General features: G+C 32.5%; 1 protein-coding gene across 4 annotated transcripts; it reads right to left on the bottom strand.

Annotated features, from left to right (window-relative positions):
* Positions 1–2,748: 2,748 nt before the first annotated feature.
* LOC18424459 (pfkB-like carbohydrate kinase family protein) lies at positions 2,749–19,206 on the bottom strand. Of its 4 annotated transcripts, XM_088846521.1 has the most exons (9): positions 18,608–19,206; positions 14,011–14,228; positions 13,597–13,809; positions 13,280–13,477; positions 13,024–13,164; positions 12,642–12,758; positions 8,482–8,610; positions 2,926–2,992; positions 2,749–2,846 (listed from the first exon to the last, which is right to left on the bottom strand). In XM_088846521.1, the coding sequence occupies exons 1-8, from the start codon at positions 18,633–18,635 to the stop codon at positions 2,954–2,956; spliced, it is 1,083 nt and encodes a 360-aa protein (XP_088702647.1). In that variant the 5' UTR covers positions 18,636–19,206; the 3' UTR covers positions 2,749–2,846; positions 2,926–2,953. The 4 variants fall into 4 exon arrangements, with proteins under 4 accessions (XP_088702647.1, XP_088702648.1, XP_006829109.2 ...); XM_088846522.1 differs by having other exon boundaries at positions 2,749–3,127; XM_006829046.4 differs by having other exon boundaries at positions 2,749–2,992.
* Positions 19,207–19,547: the final 341 nt, after the last annotated feature.

The raw sequence follows: 19,547 nt of genomic DNA, 5'->3' as shown, positions 1-19,547 counted from the left end.
TTTTAATTCCTTATAGTGTTGCGTATCCAAACATATACTCAATTGGATGTAATTTATTCGTTTGGAGGTGGATTTTTGAGTTGAAAATAGCTGATGTAAGGTGGCTCTGTGAAGAACATATTTTTTTTTTTTTTTTGTAATCCATGATCGAATTTTTGAAAATTTGTAATTTTCCAAAAAGATGTGAAAATCGTGACGAGGTTTTGATTATCATGAGGTATTAAACCATATTTTTAATTTTTATTGTTTGAGTTTGCTGTTCTTTTTTTTTATTTTTTATCCATGATCGAATTTTTTGAAAAATGATGCTTTTCTTAAAAGATGTGAAAATTGTGATCAGGTTTTGATTATCATGCGGTATTAAACCATATTTTTAATTTTTATTGTTAATGTTTTTGTTCAAAAAATTGTATATTGATAGATTATTTATGCAAAAAAATGCATGTTATTATATTTTTAATGCAAAACTGTATTTTTTTAATTTGTTGTTCGTGCATTTTTGAGTTGGAATGACTGATGTTAGGTGACTCTGTGAAGAATTGTTTTTATTTGTTTTTTTTTTAATACATGATCGATTTTTTTTGAAAAATCGTGATTTTCCAAAAAGATGTGAAAATAATGACTAGGTTTTGATTATCATGAGGTATTAAAACATATTTATAATTTTTATTGTTAAAGTTTTTGTTGAAAAAATTGTATGTTGATAGATTATTTATGCAAAAAAATGCATGTTATTATATTTTTAATGCAAAACTGTATTTTTTTTAATTTTTTGTTAATGCATTTTTGAGTTGGAATAACTGATGTTAGGTGGCTCTGTGAAGAATTGTTTTTATTTGTTTTTTTTTTTAGTACATGATAGATTTTTTTTGAAAAATCATGATTTTTTGAAAAGATGTGAAAATAGTGACCAGGTTTTGATTATCAAGAGGTATTAAACCATATTTTTAATTTTTATTGTTAAAGTTTTTGTTGAAACAATTGCATGTTGATAGAATATTTATGCAAAAACATACATGTTATTATATTTCTAATGCAAAACTGTATTATATTTTTAATGTAGGTTTGCATAAAAAATTTATTTTCAATTTTTAAAATTTTGAACGCAAAAAATACAGGTTGTTAAATTGTATTATCGTGAGGAATTAAAGTGAATATCATTGTAAAAAAATTGTAACATGTATAACAATTATATTATCTTGCATTTTTTCAATTTTATTATTAAATTTTTAATGCAAAAAATGTATGTTCTTGATAATTGAGTTGTAGTCATGTTTGGAGCTTGCATTTTGTATTATATTATCCTGTATGTTTGTAATTGATATGTACGAAAATATTATTGTCAATAGAAGTATTTTTGCAATAACAAATAACCAGCGTGACCAAGAAGAAGATCGACGTCATCTGTCATTTTTTTTTTAGAACGTATGTTACTAATTGTATGCTTTATTGTAGTCCATGTATGTTGATATACTTATTCCATGATAATTCTATGTTTATCCTTTTGTGTGATGTAAATTAAATGGTAAATAGTAGTTCATACAGGGAAAGAATATATCAATATTCGTATATTCATGTAAAGAAATAAAAATTCTTCATGGAGTACCTTTATTTCTTATTGAATTCCTAAAGAACAATATTTATAATGAATTTTAATAATTTTTTCGGATTTTTTTGAAGTTTTAATCTGATTGATTCAGGCAATCTCGATCCGAATCGCCGATTCACCGATCCGGATCGGTTTTTGAGGTGCCCGATTCAGGTCACCGATCCGCTTTTTAAACCATTGGTGTTATGCATGTTCGTTGCACGTGATCTGATTTAGTTATAATTGAATAAATTTTCATTTTGAAATAACATTTTAGAAAAAACACCATTCGATTATTAAGTTGTTGTTAATTGAATAAGAATGATTAATTATATTCATGTTAACTATTTTTTGACAAATACTATTAATTGATAAAAACTATACAAATATAAAAGTTTCGTTATTTATAATGCTCTCGTAATTTCAAATAAGACAATCTACCTATCTATCTATCTCTCTCTACTGTTTTATTACGGGCCAAAAAGCAACAAGTAACGTCGCCTCTCTCTCTCTCTCCTGTTCTATCACAGGCCAAAATACTGGCGAGCAAGAAGTAATGTTGCCCCTTTGAGGACTGAAACTTAAAAAATATTTGTTAATAATACAATTGAGAGAAAAACAGCAAGATTAATGTTTGAGAAATACTACACCCTTAAATCCCGTGGCTAAACCCATCCATACATGTTCGGAGAATATATTTGAAATTAGAATAACCAACATTAAAGAACAAAATAAAAAAACAAAAGTAACCAACATTGCATAGCACTTCTAACTACAAAATTTAGAATAAAATAAAGAAAAAAAAGATGAAATTATACAAAAAATTAAAAAAAGTTGAAACAAAAGGTACAATGAAATAAAAAAATTGTTACAGTTCAAAGGGAACTAACCGTTCCAATACACAGTTGGAACTTTAAGTCACAGGAGCAAGAGACAACAACCAAAAGGCTTGTTTGCCTATAATAAACTAGAGAAATAGTGAAGTTCATGCTTTTCAAGTTCATCATCATTAAAAATTAAAAACTCTAAAGTCAAACAAAATAAGATGGAAATAACTTATTCCAATGCTCCAAATTTACCATATTAAGATGAAAACACATCCTGTTCCAATGCTCCAAATTCACCATATAGAGAAAGGAGTGAGAAATTTAAGACGATCAAGTTCAAAATAAACTAACCATTCCAATGCACAGTTAGAATTTTAAGTCACAGAAGCAAGAGGTAGCAACCAAAAAGCTTCTTTGCCTACAATGATAACCTGTTCCAATACTCCAAATTTACCGTATATAGAGAGAGAAGTGATAAATTTAAGAAGATGAAGTTCAAAGGGAACCAACCGTTCCAATGCATAGTTCGAACTTTAAGTCACATGAACCACAGACAGCAACTACACAACTTCTTTGCCTACAATGAAACAAAGAAACGGTGAAGTTCATGCTTTTGAAGTTATACGTGAACATGTTCACTATTACGCTATGGGTTCTATCTTCATATGCCCAGCCTCTACTTGGTCCAGATCATCCTTCCTTTTTTTTTTTCCTGATTATTTCAGTTGGCCAAAATTAGAAGATCAATGTACAAAGATTAAAATAAAAAAAAAGCAAGAAAGAAGATAATCATTATAGGGATGTTGTTTGCGTTGATATCCATGGTCACTGGTTAAAAAACATCGTTATAATGCCTAGAGCCGAGTATAAACTCCATTAGTTTTTCTTTTGCATTATTGAAACACTTGCAAATAATCCTTACACGATATGCCAAGAACGGATCGACACCATCATGGATCTTTCCAAAACCAATTTTCATTTTCTGGAGCAGATTATAAGTGATGGATTGATAATCTCGTTAGAAAAATGCAAGCTCTAATGCTAGGAATTAGAAATAGAGCGGGTTTTTGATAAAATTCATAATATTGCAAAGAACTCTCTATATATTGATATTGATAAAGAATATACAAGACCTACATAAATATAGGGTCACAATTAAAAATAAATACCAACATTTATTGATAGATACTAACTAATCTTATCAAGAGATATATCTATACATATATAAATTTGTACGGATATGTATCCATATTGATATATATCTATTCTAACAGCCCATCAAACTCAAGATGTTTCGAGAGCAGCTGGAGTTTGAATATTAAGTTGCATAAACGAGTAGGATCTTTAGATGCACATCTTCAAATTGCTTGATCAACAAGTTGGATCTTCAATTCGGAGCTCAAATAAGATCTAAGGTAAATCAGCAGGCAGAACATGACAGTCTCAAGCAATGAAACAAAAAAATTCCAAATCTTCATCAGAGACAGAAAAACTGTCGATGCAGCTGAGAAATAGAATGGCACTTGGAAGAGCTAACAGAACTCGGTATGGATCCGAGACCGATTTAGCAGCTCGCAGACTAGAACAGACATGATCGAGTAACAGGAAAACAGACTCGATCATACATACAAAGAACAAATAGGATCGAATAACAGAAAACTTGATCATCAAATATGATCAAATAACGAAAACTTGAACATCGGACTGGATCGAGTAACATAAAACTTGATCATCAGATTGTTTCCGACAAATCTAAACCTTGAGATCATGATCCAAAGGTAAAAATAGGTAGAGGGGCGGTTTTTCAGATTGGGCAGATTGACCGTTTTCAGAGGCCATTTTCCAGAGGTGGATTTAAAAATAGGGTTTAAATCTGGCTCAACAAGATTCCGACATCAAAGGGGTTTAAATCCGGCTCAACAAGATTCCGACATCAAAGGGGAGCCTGAAAGCAAAAGGTTCTGTGGCGGCGGAGAAAATGATAATGAATTAAATGCCTTACAAAAAACTCTGATATCACGATAAAATTCAGAATATTGCATAGAACTCTATGTATATTGATGTTGATAAAGAATATACAAGACCCATATAAATATGCGGCCAGTAACAGTTAAAGATAAATATCAACATTTATTGATAGATACTAATTAATCTTGATATATATCCATACATATACATATTTGTACTGATATGTATCCATACTAATATATATATCCATTCTAACAATTTTGTTGCATGAACCCTATAGTGTGCCATCCACAAGTCAATAATCTCGACTACCTCAATAGAGAATCTTGACTGATAAAAAGAAAAGAAAAAAAAGGGTCTTACAAACTAAAAAATAGTCTACTTTGATCTCTTTTTTTCTTGGAGTGCTCATTTTAATTCTTAACAAAAGATGTGCAATATTTTTCGAGCAGCAAATTCATGTATGTAATGTGAAAAGTTCTTTTCAGTGATTTAGAATAGATTTCGAACCCTATATCCATGGAGAATTAGACTGAACTCATGTGCCAAGGAATACACATTTTTCTTTGGGAATTGTGTTAGTTATTTGGAAACCGAGCATATTTTAAAGGCGTGTTTGTTTTTCTGAAAGATATCTTCTGGAAAATTGAATGTTTTGTTTTAAAAAGTTTAAATAAGTTCTAGGTACTGCATTTGATAACCTGTTGGAGTGTTAAGAAAGTTAAGGGTGTTGTGTTTGATAACATATATATATTACCTATATAAATATAGGGATCATATACAATGATAACATTTACCTTTGGTACTACAAGGTGGTCACAATTACTTACAACCATTCGATGTGAAGTTTGATAGCTTGGATCTGTCACAAAGTTCGATAAAATTTCTTTTGAAGTTTGAGCTTAGTCAATAAAATAATTGTAGCCACCCAATTTCACATCCAATAGTCAAGATTAATGTCTAACCTTCTACCACAGGTAAATGATCTCATTCCATACTTTCCCATAAATATAAATATAAATATATAATATAATATAATATATTGTATTATATATATTTTATTAATGTATATTTGTATTATATATACACATATAATATAATATAATATATAGGATATAACATATAATATAATATATATTATAATATAATATATAGGATAATATAAGATATTTGTACATTATGTATATAATATTATATTATTATTTATTTATATCATATATAATATAGAATATAAGGAAAACTCTTCTCAACACCTATAGGACAAAATGAATAGTGATTTCGCCTACCCTCATCACCATCCAAACTTCATCGCACAGTCACAGTTGTTCGGTAGTGTTTCAATTTTCATTTTTTATCTATAAATCCACATTACTTGAAATTTGGAGCGTGCATACATTTTAGTGAGGCACACCTAATAAAAATATGAAAGAAATAATTCGAAAAATATAAATTAACCAATATACCCCCAAAAAGTTTTTGGGTTATTTTGGTTAATTTACATTTTACGAATTATTTTTTTCATATTTTTATTAAGTGCGCCTCACTAAGATGTACACATGCTCCAAATTCTAGAGCATTTCGATTAGTTAAAAAAAAAAAAAAATTTGAAACACTATCGGACAACTGTGACTATGTGATTTTGGATGATGATGAGGGCAGACGAAATCATTGTTCATTTTCGCCTATAGGAATTTTGTAGTATCTTCCATAATATAATATAAATTATTTTTATATATAATCTAATAATATATTTATTATGTGTAATGATCCAATAAGACCCCTCCCCCATCAATGTGTGTAGGATTCTAAAGGATCACCATTAAAGTTGGCATAGATCTCTAGAAAAGTTATCACATGGGTGTAGGACTTGACTTTTCTATAGATCCATGTCAAATTTAATGGTGATCCTTTTGGGTCCTACACGCATGGGTGGGGGAGGGTCCTATAGGATCATTACTCATATTATATATTATATATATAATATGAGTAATGATCCTATAGGACCCTCCCCCACCCATGCGTGTAGGACCCAAAAGGATCACCATTAAATTTGACACAGATATCTAAAAAAATCGATATGAGTAATGATCTTATGAGACCCTCCGACGCCCATGTACGTAGGATCCCAAAGGATCACAATTAAATTTGACACATATCTCTAGAAAAGTTATCATATGGGTGTAGAACTTGACTTTTTTAGAGATCTGTGCCAAATTTAATCATGATCCTTTGAGGTCCCACACTCATGGATGTGGGAGGGTCTCATAAGATCATTACTTTATATAATATATAATATTATAATATAATAAATTTATATATTATTTATAATATAATATTATATATTATATTATATTATATTTATTTTACTAATGTAATTTATATTATACGGCACATATTGATTATATAATATTATGTTTAGTAATGTTATATTATATCATATTAATAATACTAATAATTATGTATTTATATTCTGCATAGTGAATAGTGAGCAATAAAAAAATTATGAAAAATTAAGTTCCTACCCCCTAAAAACTTATTCTTTCACTTTTTAACAAAAGAATGAGAATTTTTATTGAAAAATTACTTTCTAAACTTTAGATGGAAAGTGTGAAACAAATGTGGAACTTTTTAAAAATATGAAACGATACATTTAGAAAAACAGACCTCAGTTTAAAGACTTTTTCAAAATCTTTTATGAAGAATATCTCATGTAACCGACATAGAAAAGACATGTGACCCTATTTTCAATTTCGTCCAAATTGAATTGACACCTCGGGGAGCTTTCAGGAACAATGTCTTGCCTAAAGGGTGTTTTATTTAACTTTTGTTCTGCAAATCAATTTTGCATGAAAAGTAATTTTTCTTGCATGTAGCATACAATTAAATCAATAATTTTTCATCCCACCAATGAAAAGTTACCGTTAATTGTTTAAAAAAAAATAATAATCAATTTTGCATAAAATTTGTTTCTATCAGGCATCCCATTTGTGCACACCCCAAATTTCACATCAAAATGATTAATGAAAATAAAAATAAAAATAAAATTAAAAGGTAAAATATCATATTAGACCCCCCTAAAATTGGGGATTTCACTTTAAACCTTTGAAAATTTTCATTTCAAGATTTCAAATGCCCCTTCCTTGTAAACGTCCTATTTTCATTAAGACCAAATCCTCTTCCCTTGTAAACATCTTATTTCCTCGTATTTTTCTTGCTCTCTAATTCATCTCATTAAGTTCTTCAGCTTTAAATGCCATTTTTCTCTCAGTAATTACAGAGTAGCAAAAGAAAATTTTCACTTTAAACCTTCAAAATTTGAATCTTTAAATTTGTTAGCTACACTATTGTTGAATATTTAGATTTGTAATTAGAGATGAAAATAAGTTATCTGATCATCATAAAGATTTCTGATACTGAAACAACATATTTCAGCACTAATTGAAGGTGCGCCTTACTTTGATTGATTAGGGACCCAACCTTATACTAACCATCATAAAGATTTCTGATACTGAGATGTGATGTACGGAAGTACGAGCAATCTTACCTCAATTTGGCATGCCGCTTAAAACAATACTTAGCTGAAGGTTTATTATGAAATCCATATTTTTAGGAGGTTCTAATATGATATTTCAAAACACTCCGAGCAATTTGATCAAGATCAAATTAGCCAAAAACAAAGAAAAAGAAAAAGAAAGCTTAGATCAGCTAAAAGACATTTAAGATCCTAAGAAAGCAATCTAATCCAATTGGACCATTTTAAGCAACTCATACTTTTGAAACCCATGTCCGAACGTCTTCGATTTATTCAACAAATTCCCTCATAATGACCAATGCATGGACTTGAGTCTTAGAAGTTTGTTGAAATTAATCTTAGAAAGCCTTACAAGAAGGTGCACTAGTTCTTTGAACTATCTTTTGCATATAACTTTTAAGATTTACTCTCTTTAACCTGTAATTATAAAAGAAATGTAAGCACCAAAAGATCATAGGTGTTCCCCAGTTCCAACCCTTCTTCAAAATGAGAGGAAGAAAGAATAAATTGGCATTTCCACAACAACACTGAATACAAGTGCAAACTGTAAGTTTTAGTAGTCATACAAGAGGTTTTGGTAAGGCTTGCAGCACTGCTTCTCGTGTCGGCATCGCGGGAATCGCACCTCGTTCAGTAACCGTGAGCGCACCACATGCATTGGCAAACTGAAGGGCCTCTCTTAATCTCGTCTCGTCCTGTAGATAAAAATATGGACATGAAATTTACGCTACAAGTACACAAATGTGTTGGGGTTATATATGTGAGATTGACCAACCATGTCACTAAATGCCATGAGCATAGGAATCTTGGTTCGACATTGAAAAATTCGATTGGAAAGTGTCTCCTATATAAGAAATAAGATATACAGACCCATATACATGAAGCATGTAATAACAATAAAACAATAGGAGCCAATTACTTCAACATGCATTGCTCATAACAGATTGCCAGAATTTCAACCATCCATTAAATGAGTTTCTACTGAAGCAAGACTTTTAAGATAGATCATCTATAAACATATAGACTGTTGTTAGATGGAGGGCCTTACTGGCATAAAGTCTCACTTTTCTAACAATTGGATTCCATCTCACTTGGGGGAGACCATTGCAGAATAATTTGGTTCTTGAACGCAAACAAATAGGAAGCAAGCATGCAAACACCATTATATCATATTCTTTTAAGAACATATCATAAGTTTCAGGCAATTAACACAAAATTGGACAAAAACTATTATCTCACAGTAAAAAGCACAGAACGCAATGAACGAGTGGATAGGAGTTCATGTTGAAATTTCAAAAAATTGTCAATGGCTCGCAACATGCAAATTTATAATTTATAAAGCCCATAAAACACAGATTTACAATTTTCATATGCCACCTATATATATATATTACAAGTCCGTAAAGAGGAGGCCAAAACTGGCAGTCATATTTAATAACAATACATAATATTTATGCATGTGCGTAGAAGTTTTCTGACCCTAACATTGACACCCAGCAAACCAAGAGGTTAATGTTAGAGGGAGTATCAAGTGCTTGATAATACAAAATGCTCTTAAACACATTATATTCCCATTGAGTACTGTTATCATCTGGTAGGGATGCCATAAAAAAATTGTATCAATGGGAAAGGCACCTATAATTATTTTATATGATCAGGGATTGGCAGAGCCACGCACCAACTGCATGATGATGGGCCTCTTCCTCTGGCCCTAATTTTCTCAAAAGCAATTATAGTTAAAAGGGTTAGAAAGGATATGGGATTGAGCTTCCATCCTCATCACCAACCGCAAGAGATAGTTATCGAAATGCAACCCATATTTTGTAGGATTAACGGGCCCAAAGGATACCATAGTCTTTCCAAAGAATTTTTCCTCTTTTTAAAATTTGCAATATGTCTTACGAAGAAGAGGGAAACTGTATATACATAAAAGATGAGAGAAAAAAGATTAGATCAAATCATAGATAGCATATCTTGGAACAGTTAGCCAGCCTCTTTGCCATCAACTTTTTAGTTTAAAAAAGCCAGATCTCCCTCCAAAGTCAGTGAAATTCAAAATTTCTTGGTAGACATCACACGTTGTCTTGCATAACCAATATTTAAATCGGACTACACACAAAGAACCTTTCTTCATGTTGTTAGCCATTCTTTTTGGTCTCCATAAGGTGAAGAATCATAAATGGATAATTAATCATACTACACGTGCTATTTGACTACTTCACTTCTCCAAAAAAAGAAAACAGTCTCTTTAAAAATCCTTGTCTTCAAGGTAGGAGTTTTAGTATTTCCTCAGCAGGAACCTGATGGACGTATTGTTGAATAAGTTGGTCATCTTATGACATTAGGTTCAAAATATGTATGTGTCATGGAGATAGGGGGAGGATACTCAATCTCCCAAATATCTCAGAGTAATCAAGGAGTGAAGCACTGGAAGATTTTCTTAGACTCAATGTGTCCCAATTGCGTGTGTGTATGCACTCAAACTAAGTGTGCACAGAGCAAACAGGGCCCACCTCAACACTAGAATTTTTTGGCTTGCTTACAAGAATAGAATTCGTACCACTGGTAACTTGTGACACATTGGTAGGATTATACCAAATATTTCTCAGCTATGTAATGAAGCAAAATAAACATGCAAACCGCAAATCAGTCCAATGGAAATACATTTGTGAAGTTGTGACATATTCTAGTATTGTGGGTATTCTTTAACATTGACTTGGTCATGTCTAATCCTTTGTCTTGTTTTTTCAAATCTCGGGAGCTATGAGAAGCAGAAAGAGAGGAATGGAACCATAGTTGTCGACTTCTTGGCTACCAACTGGAATATTAAGACATGAGATAAGCACACATGGATTAATATCATAGCACAAGTTATCATTTTTTAGGACCTCCAACTTCGACCAAAAAAAGACTCAAAGCATGATAGCGAATAGTCAGGAAAATTAAAGAAAGGTATCCTGGAAAGGAAGCCACAATCCATACAAGTTATCAGGACAACTTTTGATGGGACAACAAAAGGGAACATGAGCATATGAGTTGCTGTGGTTATCAGAAATACCATGGGACCTTAAGTGCTCTGTGGGACTGATGGGGAATGTTAATGGAGTTTGACTTGGAGATGAGGCTGTACAAAATTGTGAAAGTCGACAAGCATTTGGAGCATAGCCATAATTGATGATAGTTCTCTTAGTTCTATGTGAATGCGGACAAGCATTTGGAGCATAGCCATAATTGATGATAGTTCTCTTAGGTCTATAAGCTGGCATAAAGGGCCGAAGAAATTTTCTCAAAACTATGAACAGAAGGAAATACTATGGCGGCAAATAGGTGTCATGGACTAGTATAGGAGAGGAGAATCTTTCCACCTTTGGTGCTTTCCACTAAAAATGTGTACTTTTTTGTTTTATTTGTCGATATGTGGGGATTTGGCTACGTTATGCACTAATTTGAAAACCATAAATACAATAAGCTTTCGCAATTTGAAATTCTTTTCCACCACTTCCACTCCAGAATTTCTATATTCAAACACTGAGGAACTTGCACCTCACCTCACAGTTTCCACAACCACTTGGCAAACAAGACCTTGTCCATCAACCTCAAATTCTCCAGACCAACACTTAGGCTAGCAAAATCCATGGAACTGCATTAAAATGATGCTCTCATCCACTACTTATTACCCCATATATACAACTATAGCTTCTCAAGCTCGAAGCCTTCAGAAGTTAAAAAATATCAATAAAGCCTCCAATCTTAATAAAGCCTCCATGAGCAGCCATTGAAATCAATTGACTAAAAGAATATGCTACAAGGAAGGGAAAATGAGATACTCCTAGCACAAGCACCTGGAGATCCTCTTCGCAAAACAGTTCAATCCATTCGTATATTTTCTCTAATGAAGACTTTCCAATAAGTAAAAAAGAAAGAACCTGAGTTCTTGGAAAGCTCGATGAAGAAGCACCACATGTGAAGGATTCTCAAGGTCCAGGAAAAAAATATCGTTCTAGGAGGTTTTTGAGTAGTACGTTACTTTTCCCACTAAAATCACATGCACATTTGACTAAATGGAGGGTCAATTAAGTCGGTAGATTTCAAATATAGGATTTATTAGAATTATATGATTACTATGGTTGAAGATAAAATGACTTCCTTTTTGGAAAAAATATATCCATCCACCTAACTATCTTTCAATGAAACATGGGAATGGTCAACCACCTGGAGTAGAAATAAGAAATTGGAGGGGAAACATATCATAATTTGATAAGTCCAATTATAAAAAGGAAAACATATAAAAAAGATATAAGAGATTGGGAGAACATTTGTTTAATCTTGAATATATCCCAAGGCTAGAATGAAGAAGCTGCTAAACATTGCCACGCATGTCACATAACATCCTAGAAGTAGTTCTTCAGCACGACATAGATTCAAGTTCAGGATATTAAATAGAAACTGAAAATATAGGCTTAATGCTGATGACAACTGAATAGAGGCATTAATCCTTTATACTTAACTAGAACATAAAACTTATAAATTGCTAAGCACAAAACATGGAATTTTGTTAGTAGAGAGTCAGAGTGCTTAAAAAACCATCCATTAATACAAATAAAACAAGTTTGAATAGATTCTTTTGAAGAGAGAAAACAAAACGACACTAAAAGAAGTATACAAGATAATGTACTTTGAAACAGTTCAACTCCAATAGTGTAATAGTAAAGTGGGCCACAAATACCTGATACAGTTGGAGGTTCGATACCATATTGCAGAGTAAGCCACTGACAAATGCATCTCCTGCGCCTGTTGTGTCAACAGCAGCAGCTTTAATACCTCCAACTCTTCCTCTAAACTCCTGAATAAAGAAAAGAATGGCTTGTCAGACATTTTCTGTATTTATTTTCAGAGTGTTGCCTTGTTATTACATTTTGAGAGTTTTGCCCTTTTCATTTAGCTACAATTTGAGAAGATTACTTAAAGAGGAACAAGAGAATAACTGTATTGGGGGACAAAATTTTAATGAAACTGCAGGACGATGAAGGATCTGATTCTGCAGATATCATGTGGCATATGAGCTATAAGCATTAATTGATTGTAACAAAGATACTTTGAATTGGGACCTTTGTGTAGTATCTACAGCCTTCTGGCCCTTCAGTCACAAGCAGAAGTTTGAGGTTTGGATGAAAAAGCTTCTTCAACACCACATTATCATCATTAGGATCCTCACCTTCTGTTAAAAAAACTATTTCTTCCTCACTAACCTGTATTTTTGTGAAAATTCAGGCAAAAGAAAATAATTACCATCACACTTATATGTTGCGCTACATAATAACTATCCATCAAGTGTAAGAAAATATTAAACTTGCAAAAGCGTGCCTTTATGACATCTGCTATTTCCCATATACTCATGATTCCCTCCCTAGCAGCTTCTGCTGATGGCCACAGTGGCAGCCTCAAATTGGGATCATAGGATAGGATGCTTCCGGAACTTTTAGCTATCTTCATTGCAGCGAGATGTGCTGACCTGCAGGGTTCTGCAATCAAACTTATAGATCCATAGTGGAAGATAGTTGCCTGCATTGACAAAAAGATGTCCATATCAGGATATATTGCAGTTGTTGAATTTGAAAAGAAGATGACTATGGCATAATACAACAGTAAAGGATTTGCAAATAAGTACCAGATCAGTCTACCTGCCTAAGAAGGTCTACATCCAGTTCTGATTCAAGAAGAAGCATATCAGCACTTGGATTTCGGAAAAACATAAATTCACGCTCACCATCAGCTCTAAGGGTGACAAATGCCAGTGCTGTTCTTGCACCAGGATCAAAGCGGACACCTGAGGTGTCCACATTGTTTTGTTTCAACATATCAGCTAACATATAACCAAACTCATCATCACCCACCTAGAAATTTAGACAGTAATGAGATAATCAGATGCAGAGGAAGAAAAATAAGAAGATATAATACATGTGAAGTAATACTACCATTAACACAACAGGTTGTCGGTGAGGTTTCAAATAGATGCATGATCACAAAGGACCACTAGTGAAATTTATATTCTGTTCAAAGTGAAGAAAAGACATAATGAGATCACAGAAGAGCACCTTCCCAATAAAGGCTGATGATCCACCAAGTCTTGAGATACCAACAGCAACATTGGCAGGAGCTCCACCAGGAGCTTTCTTAAATGCAGGTGCTTCAGCTAGTGAAACACCACCAACAGTTGGAACAAAGTCGACCAACATTTCGCCAAAGCATACAACGAGCTGTTGACCATTTTCTTGGTGTTCCCCACTTGCAACAATGAGACTCTTAGACACACCTGCAAATAATAAGTTTCCCACCAGTTAGAAGGGTTATTGAATATCGACTATCAGTTGCTTTCGTGCAAAGATATTTCCTACGATGACTCTAGGCTTATTTTTGAATCATAGATGATTTCCTTAGATTGTGTAATCAGACACAAGAAGTAAATACAAAATAGAAGTAGGATCAGCTATCCAAAATACTGATTTTCTCAGTTCAATCCTTAATTTGACTACCCATATATCAATAGCTTTGAGCGAAGAGCCCACAATTACTAGCACCTAAATTCCCGAGTATCGCAAAACGTAGGTCAGTCATTCTTATTCCCAAATCACGGACACCCCCATTCCTCATTGGTTAAATAACTTCAAAAATTGACAGTAATGTCACAAAAACACATTTCACATCCATGGTAAATGCTGCTTCCCCTCTAACTTCCACACAAATATAGCCTCAAACATTCAGAAAAGAAGAAACAGATGGCTCAGACTCCTCTTTTTCTTATCAACTAACAAAAAGAAAAAGATGCAGTCCGATTTCAATCAGAAAAGATAAAAACAAACCAGAGACACAAAAAAAACAAATGCAGGTATTCCAATCTCCTATGGCATTTGGTTATATGTATGATTCCATCCATTTTGGTCAGGCAAAAGCATCAAACTAGATTAGAGTTTCAGAGATGAGTCTTTCTTGATATAATGAGGCCCTTAAAACCAAGTTAAATTTATCAAAAAGCACTCAAGGCATGAATTATTTAACATCTCATCCTCTTTAGATTTAATTTCAGACAGCCCATCAAAGGTCACATAATGATGAGCTAGATTAGTGGATATTTTAGGTGTGGTTTGATAAAAGGTGGAAATGTTAAGTAATTGATAGTTTTGGCATGGTTTGATTTAATTCCCTGAAAACAATTGCGTAAGGGAAAATTTCCTAAATGATTCAGCCTTCCCATTGATGAGACATCTAGTGAGGATTAGAGTGATTGCTACAAACTTTTGCTGGCTGTGTTAACAAACTGAGTTCTAAACAATAGTTTTGATACTCTGATTTCCTTCTTTGATATTATTCAAAGAATAAAGAAGCATTACAGCAAATGACTTTTTCTTTGGTTTATCGGTACAAATATGACTTGATTTTAGATGTTTGTTCAATCTTCGAAAATATGGCGTGTACTTGAAGAGGATTAAATTTTCAGATATGTGATATACTCAGCACATAGGTTTGTAGCATCTCTGATTTAAGTTTACTCACAACCTTGAAAACACATTTAACTGAATTAACTGAGTTAAAGTTATAAAGAAGGATGAAATGAAATAAAAGTTTGCATCTAACTATGCAAATGTTAGAATGGTGTGAGACACAAAGCCCAGGATTTTCATGCAAGATGAATTCAAGATGGAGATGGAGGTGGAGCTGCATAACAAAAAAATTCACACAAGTCGAAGTTATCTTTCAACAATAAAATCCTGGAAATTCGACGCCTCTCCATATCCTCCAATTGGAATAGTGCGTGGAACGGAAAATTGTTCCACAGCCTCTTTTTGAAAATACGAAGATCTTCTAGTAAGTTGGTGGCAAGTTTGGAAAACTGAATGACCTATTCAAATGACCAAATGCTCCCCTTGGATTAATACAGCCTGCCAATGAAATACTGAAAGGAATGATTTGCAAATATACCCTTGCACACATAGATTAAAAATATTAAATTAAAAAAAAAAAAAAAAAACTTCGGATAAGAGATGGTGGGTCCCGAAGCAGAGTTGAGTAGCCCAGTTTAAGATCTATACTGCAGGTCTTGAAACAAAGAAAAAGAAAAGAAATTCAAAACTTGGTGAGAATGGGAGACTGATAGGATTGTAGGATTACCACTTAAAGGTCTGCTTTAGAGTGATGATCGGAATACTTGTATTTTGCTAAGAATGATAAAGTCCAAAAACAAGAAGCAAAATTACATTAATGCACAGAACAAGCATTGCTCTGTTGCTAGCAATTAAAGTTTACAAGTTGAGAGGGTAGTGGCAACAGTTATGTCAAGATTAATTTCCCTTTAAGAATAAACCAATAGCAGCCATCAAAACTACTATGTTGTTAGCAACAGAGCAATGCTTGTTCTGTGCATTAATGTAATTTTGCTTCTTGTTTTTAATCGTGGTACCGTTGGAACCTAATCGTGTACCGTTGGAAATAAACCAATAGCAGCCATCAAAACTAGACCATGTTCACTATGTTGCTATAGTACCACGATTAGGTTTCAATGGTAATTGTAGATAACTACTACTACTACCACTACTACTACTACTAACAACAATAATAATAATCAGTGTTATGGGATGTGGCCGAGTCATCCGCCGAGTAACTCGGGCTCGGACAGAGTGGGGGGAGTTCCGTAGAAACTTGCCCCACCCTTATAAAGATCATAAAAAATATAAAAATTAAATAAACATTGCCAAAAAAGGGAACACCGCTATATTAGTTAGAGTTAAGTTTTGTGATAATTTTAATAGTTTTTAAGATTATTTGGGAACTTTCATATTCTTTCCCTTTTTTTTTGATAAGTGGTAACTTCAAGTTCTTTCCTTTTTCTTAATTTTTTCTGAAATATTCAAGTTCTTAATGAAAATTTTCAATAATCCATCTTTTTATAGATTTTCTTCATCTTTTTAATCTTCAAAAGGTTCATGTTACCACTTTTATTTTTTTATTTTTTAACTAATTTTTATTTTTTATTTACTCTTCTTTTGACTTTTTTTCATTCTTTTGTGTTGTGGACTTGGCCAAGTTACTTGCCTTGGCCAAGGATCGAGTAACTTGGCCAAGGCAATTCCCAAACATTGCTAACAATAATTAATAATAGTAGCAGCAGTAATAATAATGTACTAGTACTACTACAACTGCTACTATTAAATAATAATAATAATAATAATAATAATAATAAAAATAAAAAAATAAATAAAAATAAAAATAATAATAATAATAATAATAATAATAGTAATAATAATAATAATAATAGTAATAATAATAATAATAATAATAATAATAATAATAAGAATAATAATAATATTATTATTATTATTATTATTGTTATTATAGTAATTATTATTATTATAGTAATTATTATTATTATTACTATTATTATTACTATTATTATTACTATTATTACTATTATTACTATTATTATTACTATTATTACTATTATTATTACTATTATTACTATTATTATTACTATTATTACTATTATTATTACTATTATTATTACTATTATTATTATTATTATTATTACTATTATTATTACTATTACTATTATTACTATTATTATTATTACTATTATTACTATTATTATTATTACTATTATTATTATTATTATTTTAGTAATAAGTAAAAGAAAATGAGCACGCCTGAGATTAGTGGATCTGAAAATTATTTAACAAAAATTGGCTAATACCTTAAAAAGATCACACTAGAACAAAAAGAACGTATTTTGAAAAATATTTAACATGAATTGGCTAATACCTTAAAAAGATCACACTAGAACAAAAAGATTGTATTCCAAAATCGAAGTATTAGTACTAAGAACATTTCAAGGATTAACTAGCCTGATCTACACCTTCATACAGTAATCTAACCACTAAGCCAACTGGACATGGCATTTGGAATCAGAGAAAGCTCCATGCAAATGCATTCCTTAGTGATGGCTCATATATGGGCAAAGAAACACATGAATCATGTGCTTAGATTCAAATATGCATTAGAATGCCCATGATGCAATCTTTAAAGAAAAAAGAAAAGAAAACAAGAATATATATATATATATATATATATATATATATATATATATATGATCCAAAACATGCATCAGAAATGTGTGGAAACAAACCTAAGAACACCTCAGTTGCTGGTGAAAGGTCGAATTCTCCAAAAACAGAAAAAAAAAAAAAGAAATTTCAATAAATGATGCACATTTCTCTTTGAATTGGCCTGTATCTGAGCATCTGATCAGGGACCCTAATACCCGGTTAAACTTGCAAAAGAAAAAACAGGAGACGACAATTATACAGCATAGACCCAAAGAAAAAACAGAGCACATGTAAAAGATTGCAGGGGCACTTAGAAACATCGCCAGAATATAATCAATTAATCATATTTGACAGAATTTATTAAAAAAAAAGAAAAAAAGAAAGAAGAAAACCAATTTTGAAAAGTACACGTTGCCATGAAAAAACCAAGAAACCAGCCAGAAATTTACGTAGAAACAAACCCACAAGATCAAATAAAGAACCAGAGAATTCTTTGCGTTATAATCAAGCAAAACCAAGAACGCAATAACCCAAATGAACCCAGCTCTCTGCCGAAGAGGGGGGCACTCAAAATTGCGCAGTTGCATCAGATACTCACCATTAGAGGTTTTTTTCATGGAATTCATATCGATCCTTGACAGAGGCTGCCTCCTTAACAGAAGAAAAAGAAAAAAAAGAAGAAGAAGAAGAAGAAAAAGGAGCAGAGTTTTTGTAGTTAATGTTGTTGGTGTTATTGTTAGGGAGTTGAAGGCAGGTGCCAGAAATGCAGGGTTGGAAATGGAAAGTAAAAGCCACCATTTTCGTATATTAATTATGGGTAATTTATACGGTTCAGGAACTTTAATTTAAAAAATTTATTAAATGGAGGCAACCCCTAAACGGGTGGAATCGGATAGCAGAACGTTTGACGGCTTCTTCCCACAACCTGGGTTTTTGGTGTTCTTTCCCAAGGAAGAGGAAAGTGACCAATTTTGGTGGACGGAGTTTGAGGGAGAGATAGAGGACTTGTAGTGAGAGAAAGTAGGGGTGGCAATGGATCCGGATCCGACCAAGGGCCTACCGGGTATAATCGACATGGGTTGTGCGACGTGGGGTCCGAGTCTTGCTCCAGCGGATCTGACCCGGATTCCGATGGAAATAACATACTTTACTTTAAGCATCTTCACGTGAATGAAGCACAAGGCTCTGTTTTGAGCTAAGACGCAAGCCTCAAACCCCAAACAAAAGATAGAGGGGAAATGGGGTGATCATCTCTGAGGGCAAATCTGCCATTTGTAAAATAAAAGAACTGTCATTTCTCCTTGTGAATATGGTGAAGTCTTTGTCGAAGCACATGCAACAAATGTTTGCCCATAACTAACTTGGATTGGCAAAACTTTTTGCAACTCCCTCCAGTTCAAATCTTTTGGGTTTTGGAGCTAGAATTTTTATTGGCCATTAATCTCGATCACAACTACGACCATAAATTGCAAAAAATAAGAATTTAATTATTAAATGGACACAGTTTCTATGAGTCCATGTAGAAATGAGTCGACTCT

This window comes from Amborella trichopoda, chromosome 9 (assembly GCF_054954075.1).
Source record: "Amborella trichopoda isolate Santa Cruz 75 chromosome 9, AtrichopodaSantaCruz75HAP2 v2.0, whole genome shotgun sequence".
Lineage (NCBI taxonomy): Eukaryota > Viridiplantae > Streptophyta > Magnoliopsida > Amborellales > Amborellaceae > Amborella > Amborella trichopoda.
Note: the sequence above shows the minus strand (reverse complement) of the source record. Positions and strands in the feature narration are given on the sequence as shown.